This window comes from Nannospalax galili, unplaced genomic scaffold (genome assembly GCF_000622305.1).
Source record: "Nannospalax galili isolate Female #2095 unplaced genomic scaffold, S.galili_v1.0 scaffold1225, whole genome shotgun sequence".
NCBI lineage: Eukaryota > Metazoa > Chordata > Mammalia > Rodentia > Spalacidae > Nannospalax > Nannospalax galili.
In genome coordinates, this window is record NW_008352717.1 from 556215 (window position 1) to 565733 (window position 9519).

At 44.2% G+C, this 9519-nt stretch overlaps 1 protein-coding gene across 1 annotated transcript in view; it reads left to right on the plus strand.

The window, feature by feature from the left end:
• The window catches only part of Vps13d (vacuolar protein sorting 13 homolog D), a 250567-nt gene that overhangs the window by 83452 nt on the left and 157596 nt on the right, over positions 1–9519 (plus strand). The window contains exons 35-37 of the mRNA XM_008849943.3: positions 2335–2409; positions 3739–3945; positions 5714–5803. Of these exons, the coding sequence (XP_008848165.2) occupies positions 2335–2409; positions 3739–3945; positions 5714–5803 (372 nt within the window). The remainder of the gene's footprint in view (positions 1–2334; positions 2410–3738; positions 3946–5713; positions 5804–9519) is intronic.

The following is a 9519-nucleotide window of genomic DNA, read 5'->3' on the forward strand; positions in this document are numbered from 1 at the left end:
AATCGACATAGGTTCTCTCTCATATGTGGATCCTAGAACCAAACCCTGATAAGTGAGTATGTATCCAGACATAACTACAGGAACCAGGGAGGTAAAGGAAAAGGAAGAACCTGAAAGAGAACAGTAGGAAACAGGACTTAATAAGGGAGGTATAGATAAAAGTTGGGTTAGGTTGGGAGGGGGGAGGGAAGGGCATACAAGGAACCTAGGGGATAAAGGGAAAGAAGGCGCTCAAGAGAGGTAGGACCATAATAGGATATTAATAATGTAAAAAGGGGAAATGGGGGCACCTTAAGTGGGAAAACCATGATGGAGGGGTGAGACAATGCGAGAGATAAATAATGCGTAGCTAGTTTTGAAAACCAGAGGGAACCATATTACTCCTACAACCTACTTATAAATTATACATAGCAGATCAACAAATATATGTCTAGGTAAGGTTTATCTGAGAATAATTAGTCTTTGCCCAAGATTTATCTACATGACACACAGTAATTAAAAGTACCAGAGTCGTGGTACTGTAATAATTTGCTCTCCCAGGTCAACTAGTTCCAGGGGACTATGAGCATCTCTCTGAATGTCCTGTAATTGTGGTGAGTCACCTGTCCTCTTGATCAAGGAGGCTGAGGAGACCCCACCAGGTGGACTTGAACCAGTGTCCGGTCTCCAAAGAGGAGGGTCAACACAGAAATTGTTTCCTCCATGCTTCCAAGCGAAGCCAACCATGGTCGAGCAGGACCTTTGACTTATCTTCACATAGGCAGAACTGGTAAAAGAAAGGAGCCAGGGGCTCCTCTCAAGCCCATGTGACCCCTGAGGAACAGATCCTCAAACAACCTTAAGAGTGAAAATAAATTGTTTTATGTGGGCCAACTGTATGGCCTTAAATACCCAAAAGGAAAGTATAACCAAAGATTAAAGGGGCCAATATAATTTTTTTAAGAGTCCATATGCATAGCTAAAGGCTACATAACAAGCAACAATGCCAGATAGGAGACAACTTCTTTTGAGTTGTTGGCCAGGGTGGCCCAAGGGACTCCCAGATAGACCCAGGGAGACCTCCCAAAGGGACCCAGCGTAGAACTGGGAAAATAAACAGCAGACCCCAATCTTATCTAAAGGAATACTGACAACTGATTGCTGCTAAATGAGGAACAGCTGACCATCCTGACTAGATTCACCAGAACGGGAAGTAGTGGGGAATGGCTTGGGGGTGCCGACAACACAGCAGACGGTAGCAGGGATATCAGAGTATAAGGGCCCTAGTCAGGGGAGGGAGGCTATGGGAGGGTGCCATCTGGGAAGTGGGTGTATAGTTGAATAAGATGGTTTGGGATGTTCTGTGTGATACACACACACAATCAGATTTTTAAAAATGTACTATATTTGATGAGGAAGCATGGAAATTCACGTCATGCTAATTAGTAGAGGTGATAAACATTACCACTGAAATCATCCTGATGGCTTTATAGAGACATACACAGGCACCAGGGATCCAAGTGCAACTGATTAGGACTAGTAATAATCAGATGCATACAGATTAGAGATGCATGCGCCAACATCTCAGTGTTAGTAGCAAAAACAATGAGTCTTTCTGCAAGGAACAATATTTTCTAAAATGATTTAACTGTGAACCTAGAAACTTGTGCCCACTTGTGAAAGAGATGTACTCTTGCTCTGGTGTGTGTCACTGAATATGTTAAAGCTGTAGTGAAATGCTTCTTCTAATCATGTAGTTATTAAAAATTAAAATATGTATATATACTCTGCAACCCTTGGTGGCTTGGCCAAGCAGTGCTCAAACTCCTGGCAGTCCTGCCTCAGCCTCCCTCATGCTAGATGTATAGGTGTGAGCCATTGTACCTTATAACTTTCCTTTTTTGTCCTTTTTCAACTTTTCCAATTTCCTTATGCTCAATTCACTTGTTCATAGCCTATTTCTCATTATTTGTCATTGAGAATAGCTGTAAATCATAAGTACAACTTTCGGGGTGCGGGGGGTTGCTTTTTGTTTTAAATTTAAAAACATACTTTGGAGCAGCTGCTCTAGCCTGTAACTGCTTTTTCTGTTACAATCCCTTCCAGAGGTGCATGGCTGCTACTCAAGTTTAGTTTTAAAATTTGAGAAATTTCCTCTGAAATTATGTGGATAATGTTAGTTTTGTGCTTTTAAAGACACAGCATAGGAGATGACTGAAAAGTTTCAGGTTCACCACTTGATAATGCTCTGTACTAGAAGACCATCTTGCTGTAAGAGAGGAAATGTATTAGTCAGTCTCCCTCTCTCTCTCTCTCATTGGACTGTGGAGTAACTTGCATGAAATTGTTTCGTAGAGCTACAGTTGGCTAGACTGCAGGAGCTGGGCTTCAGCGTGGATGACTGCCGCAAGGCTCTTCTGGTGTGTCAAGGTAACTTGAATGTGGGTTTCGCTGCCTGTTGTCTGTCTCGTCCCCCTCCGTTCTTCCATTTCCTCATCTGTTCCATGAAGATGACTTGGCGAGCTGGACCATATTCAGAAGGCTGCATTTTGTTCTGGGCTGGCTGTAGCTGTGATCAGCAGAATTTTCTGTGGAGCAGCTTGGCTCTGGAGCTGGCTCATGGGTCAGATTCTTCTCTGCTCCTCATCAGCTGCTCGCCAAGGACTCTGGGCCAGTTGCTGAGCCTCTCCGGCCTAGTGCTTCCTTTCTGTGGAATGGTGATAGGAGGCCTTGTCTGTGGGGAAGTGCCTGGCACAATGAAGTGTTGTGGAGTTGGTTGCCCTGGCAAATGGTGGTGTTGGTAGTAGCGCTGTTTGTAACAGTCCTGACTGCTGACTCCTGACCATGACCATGTACTGACCTTCCACATCCCTGTCTCTGGTCTTTTTTTTTTCTTTTATTACATTTATTAAAAAATTTTTTTGGATAGAATTATTTGCGTTTTATGTGCATGAATGTTTTGCCTGCATGTTGACCCTGTAAGTGCCGTGGGGCACAGAGAATCAAACAACTTGCTGTAGATTCAGTAGCTCATAAGGCCGAACCAGGGTCTAGAGCAGGTCACCTTGTCCGGAGCCCGTGCTCTCCAGCAGGCATCCATCCATACTCTGGCAAGCTTTAAGTGTGGAGCGGCATTGCTTTCCTTTTCTTTTCCCCTTTGCTTCCTTTCCTCGGCCTCTCCCTTCTTCCTCTTGTCCCCTCTCCCTCCTCCCCTTCCCTTCCCTCATTTCTTTTTTGTTTTCTTGGGGGTAGAACTCTGGAATTAGGCAGCTGGTATTTACCAGCTCTACCTTACACCCAAGTCTCATTTTGTTCTCTGCTCTCAAGGAGCTTGTGGTTGAGAAGACAAACTATGCACAAAGTAAGACACTTGAGACCAGTTAACAAGGCGTTATCAGTGTATGCAGAACTCCAGAGAGTAGAAGAAACGTGCATATGGCCCCAGGAGTCTGGGTCCCTCCACTCCGGTCCTCCTGTCTCCTCTCCTCTCTGTCCATAGCCATTTCAAGAGGGAGGCCAGAGTCAGAGCAGGAAAGGTGTGATCAGCCTGAGAAGAAGGTGTGCAACAAGCAGGACCTTGTTCTGTTTAAGAGCAGAATTCCCTTGTTATATTGACCCCTTCCCCTTTTAACAGTCTAGATCAAGGCTCTCTTGGGCTGTTCCACAGATTTCTATAAAACTGTTTCTTTGTTTCCTCTGTGAGTTGCCAGGGCGGCTGTGGAAACTGGTGGAACTGTTCACCTTCTAATTTCTTTGAAGGCCAATTGAAAAAGGCAGCGAGCTGGCTGTTCAAGAATGCAGAGCCTCTGAAGTCTCTCTCACTGGCTTCCAGCAGCCGAGACAGCCCAGGGGCCGTAGCAGCCTCACGCATCTCTGGAGTGGAGGTCAAGGCTGAAACCATTTGCATATGCTTCATCGATGACTGCATGGACTGTGATGTGCCCCTCGCTGAACTCACCTTCTCCCGTGAGTATGCCTCACTCAGAGGCTCCCCAACAGTTCAGCAGCTGCTTGCTTCCTTGGGCCCATCTTTTAAAATTCTTCATGATAGGACTGGAAAGGTGGCTCAGTGATTGAGAGCATTGCCTGCTCTTGTAGAGGACTTGGGTTCAGTTCCCAGCACCCACATGGCTACTAACAGCCATCTGTAACTCCAGTTCCAGGGGATCTGACACCCTCTTCTGACCTCTGCAGGCATCTCTTGACATGGGTACCCTTACACACACACAGGCAATACACTTACACACATAAAATAAAAATACTTTTTTAATTGATTATTCATGATATTCTTGTTCCCTTTACTTAGTAATACAGGTAAAACTGAGATAATAGTTTTATGTATTTTTTAAAAAATATTTTTTTTTATGTGTACCATTGTATTGCCTTCATGTATGTAAGTGCACCCGTGTCATACAGTGCCACGGAGATCAGAAGAGGGCTTCGTATTCCCCTGGAACTGGAGTTAAGGATGGGTCATATCCACTATGTGGGTGCTGGGAATCAAACCTGGGTCCTCTACAAGAGCAGTCAGTGCTCTTAACCACTGAGCCAAGTCTTCAGTCCAGTATTTTGTTGTTGTTGTTTTTCAGAAGTTTTTTTTTTAATGTAGCAGAGTTGGGATTTAGTAAAGATATTTTAATATAAGTTCAAGCATGAGGGTTAGGAGAAAGGAATTCAGAAGAAAGTTAGACACACCTGAAGGCATGGGCTTCTCAAAGGTGAGTTGTGGAAAGTAGGGTGTACCCAAGTGTGAGTATGGGCTCCTTGAGGAAGTGTGGGCTAGAAATGTGTGTCTATTTGCTGTATGTGACTTTCAGGCTATCGCTTAGGAATCGTAGCAGTTGTCACTGAGCTGAGTAATTCCCTTCTCTCCATTCTGTGTACCTTGTGAACCTAAATGTTGTCATGAATCACATTACCTGGACATTTTGGAAAGATGCCTCTATGTTGCTTCTCTCTTCCAAACCAAACCAGATAGAATATTATTAGAAAGCTCACCTTGGCTCCTTCTGCATCTATAAGTTGCCTGGTAGGTCAGGACCAGAGCAGCAGCACTATGTCCCCAGGGTACTCTTGCATACAGCTAGAGGGAGGCTTCCAAGGGTAGTTGGTGAAAATCACTCTCCACTCACATGGTTTCCTTCTTGCCAGCCTTAGCCTCTTCCCCCTTCCAGGGAGTTTGGCTCTGGGGTGCTAAGTCAGCCTTCTGCCTGTCGTAGAGCTGTCCCCATCCTGCACCCCCAGGCCTTACCCAGGATGCATGAAGAAAAGCAGCTGGAGTTTTCATTGTTGGCATGAAGAGCTTTTCTGTAGAGAATAGTTCAGCTGGCTTCTTATTTTTCTATGATAATCTTAAAATTTTGAGCTAGCATTCAGCAGACAGACTTCACATCTCTCTGCCCTTTTTCTGTTCTCGGAGAAATGCCTTTTTATGTTCCTAAGGCTTTGGATGGACCCACGTTCTGGGGCTTGGGGAGTGAGACCCCATGGATCAGGTATGACAGTGTTGCGGGGGGCACCAAAAAGTCACTTAAGATAAATAATATTTTAATGTAGTGTTTTTAAAATATCAGAAGTGATGTAAAAACCTACGTGGTGGACAGAATCCCACAATTTTGTGTGCTCTCCCGTGAGGGGCATCAGTGCTAGCTATAGTGGGTATCTGTGGAATGTGATTTGTCTGGGAAGGCCAGTGTGGCTTCTGCCTCTGCATTAAGAGCTGCTTTCGTTGCAGGATTGAACTTTCTTCAGCACATAAGAACTACCCCTGAGGGCTACGCCCACTTCACTCTTTCTGGAGATTATTATAACCGTGCTCTGTCAGGTCAGTATAAAGCAAATGTCATTGTGGGATTTTAAAAAGTAAGCTTAAATGTTTACCTGGACCCATTGCTACATCAGTTTGACATTGGGTGGGGTGAAGTGAGACTGCGAACGAGCAAAAGCAAGTGGCCCCGTAAACAGATTTTCTGTTTTTCGAAAAATATTTCTTATGTTGTGACTGAGTTATTTAAAAAGTTTTTGTAGCTACTTCTCTCTGATCCCGGAACTTGACTTGTTCCAGATAATGAAATTATTCAGTATTGAAAGACCGTTATTTTCCACTGATAATTACTAAATTTCAGGGGCTAGTTTTGTGCCCATAATGTACATTCTGCCCACCAACTCCCACAGCAAAGCATAGTTGATCAGAGCAAGAACGTTCCTGGACACGTCAAATCTAGATAACACTGTAAAGCATTTTCTGGTTTCCTCCCTCTCCCTAGAAAAACTGAGGTAAGAGCCTTATATTGGCCCATTAGTCATCACTGTAACAAAATAATCTGAAGCAGGTTGCTTTTCAAAGAAAAGAAGTTTATTGAATTCACAGTTCTGGAGGCTGTAAGACCAAAATCCCATTGGTTTGGTCTCTGGGGAGGGCTTCAGGTCAGGTGGCATCATGGGAGGAGTGCATGAGGGAGCACATTGCCATACAGAAAACAACAGTTCAGGATCAGGCTCCTACTTACATAACAATTCACTCTTCTGAGAACTGAGGTAATTCCTTCTGAGGGTTTTCCTGAGTGACCTAAGACCTTGTGTAAGGCCTCATCTCCTAAAGGTTCCCATCTCTCATGTTGCCACATTAGAGACCCAGCTTCTAGTTCATGAACTTGAGGACAAGCCATATCCAAACCATAGAAGGCTTCAACAGACTGAAATTCAGAAGCTATCATTTATTAGGGCAAAGTGCTGTGAACTTCTGTCTTAAGAGAGTCTGAGGAGTGAGGAGATGGCTCAGTGGGCAAGAGTTCTTGCCATGCAAGCATGAGGGTCTACACTTGAACCCCAGAACCCATATAAAAAAGAAACATGTCTATGTTGGCATGTCTATATGTGCCTGTTACCCCAACATTGGGAGGCAGAGACAGGTGGAGCCTGGGAGCTTGCTCGCCATCCAGCCTGGCTAAAATGGGGAGTGTCCAGTTCAGTGAGAGACCCTGTCTCTAGGCAGTAAGGCTAAGAGGGTTAGAAGACACTTAGCTCTTCCTCTGCCTCCACATGGGTGTGCACAGGTGCACACACCTGCACATTCACATACACACCACATATCACACATACCACACACCACACCAGAGAGCAGACAGAGACAGAGAGACACACACACACACACACAGATTGGGGGAGGAGGGATCCCATAAGAATTACTACCTGAAAGGACCAAGAAAGCAAAGTAGAGTATGTGCTAGGCTGAAGCCAGCAGTGATGACTCCCCTTGATTTCCTCAGAGGAGCAAATGTCCATCTGTTGCCCTGTTAATGGTGCTCTCTAGTTAGTGTCACACTTAAGTTTACGGTGGCCGACACTTCCTTCTGTTTTGGCTTTTCTAAAACGTAACATTCTTTTGTTTTTTTTTTAATATTTTATTATTTTTATTTTATGTGTATGCGTGTATTGTCTGCATGTAGGTAAGTGCACTCATGTCGTGCAGTGCCTGTGGAGGACAGAAGAGGCAATTGGACCCCCTGGAGCTGGATTTATGGACAGTTGTTTGAACCCGGCTCTTCTGCAAGAACAATCAGTGTTCTTAACCACTGAGCCATCTCTCCAGCCCCCAACACTCTTATTTCCTCATTTAAAATGTTCAACTTTAGGGAACTGGAGAGATGACTCAGTGGTTGAGAGCATTGGCTGCTCTTGCAGAGGACCTGGGCTTGAGTCCCAGCACCCACGTGGCAGCTAACAACAGTCCGTAACTCCAGTTTTGGGGGATCTGACACCCTAGTCTGACCTCCATGGGCATTGCACAACACGAGTGTACTTATGCACATGCAGGCAATACACGTATACATACAAAATAAAAACATAAAAAACCATCGGGTGTGGTGGCGCATGCCTTTAATCCCAGACCATGGGAGGCAGAGGCTGGCTAATCTCTGTGAGTTCAAGGCCAGCCTGGTCTACATAGTGAGTTCCAGGCCAGCTTGGGCTACAGGGAGACCCTGTCTCAAAAAGACCAAAAAAATAAGCCACACATTTTTGTTCAACTTTAGAATAATGGCTTGAATCTTCCTAGTTGAAAGGAACTTCTGCAAGGCAGATGGCAGTGTATCTGAGACTTGTTTGTTTACCTGATCCAAGTACTGCTTACCTTCAATGTTGTATAAATGTATTCAGGTCACTAAGTTCCAAATGGTAAGAACAACAGGTTCATCTGTGTTGTAGATTGGATTGGATTTGATTTGCACTAGGGCACCCTGGATGCCTGTATTTAAAAGTCTAACAAAAGCTGAGTGTTTCAAATTACAAGGAGATCCGTTTTGTTTTTGTTTTTGTTTGGAGGCAAGGTGTCACTCTGTAGCTCAGGCTGGCCTTGAACTCATAGCCATTCTTTCATCTTAGCCTCCTGAGTGCTGGGATTACCACAGCACTTGGTCCAAAGTACCATTTTTTGATACACAACAGACAAGTAAAGGTTAAGTGTGACACCACTACATATTGAAGTCAAGTCATGGTTCTGGCTAGTAGAATTGTAATTCCTGCAGCCGCTTTGGAAATATTTGTTATTACCTAGTGAAGTGGAGTCTAAGCATATGTGACAGCCGATCTGCACACTGCTTTCTAGTCTATGAGAAATGCGTCCTTGCTTAGGCACCGTGGGAAATCTGTACAAAGCTGGAGTAGTTAAGTATTCTTCCCATAGCAATGGAACTAGAGCTCAGTGAATGTCTTGTGGGAGCAAGATGGGTAAATCAAGTAGATGCTCATTAGTGGGTTATTTTCAGTGGTGAAAAAAAAAGGAACCTCAGCTTCAGCAGAACGTGACAGTATGCTCGGTGATGTGCTCAGACACGTTTTAGCTCCCCCCCAAAGAAAACCTACTTGATGCCATTTGTGTATTCTGTTTTTTCATATACAGGATAAGTCAGTATGCTCTTAGGAAATTATGAATGTGTGGCAGATGCTCATTAGTGGGTTATTTTCAGTGGTGAAAACAAACGGAACCTCAGCTTCAGCAGAACGTGACAGTGTGCTCGGTGATGTGCTCAGACACGTTTTAGCTTCCCCCCCAAAGAAAACCTACTTGATGCCATTTGTGTATTCTGTATTTTCATATACAGGATAAGTCAGTATGCTCTTAGGAAATTATGAATGTGTGGTAAAATTCTAAAGACAGACAGGAAATGGTTAAGCAGTTGGTTGCAGGACATCGGGCAGGAGACAGTTGGCAGGCATGGGGGGACTAGCGAGGGGGGACTGGCATGGTGGCCTCAGAGGAACTTGTAATTTTCTATTAAGTTGAATGACTGCATGAATATTTGTGGTAATATTTTCTTTAAATTCTATATATGTTGTTTAAATTCCTTTTGTTCATGTGACACATTTTAAGTTAAAAAACTTGAGAAAGTTAAGCTAATGAGCCTGAAAATGTGGCTCTTAACCCAACCAGTGATTTGGTCACCTAAGCAGGAGACTCAGGTATAGACGTTCTTTTAATGAAAGCTATTGTGCTTCTCTTCTGACCTGAGTCTGAAGCTCATTTTCCTGCCCTGATTGACT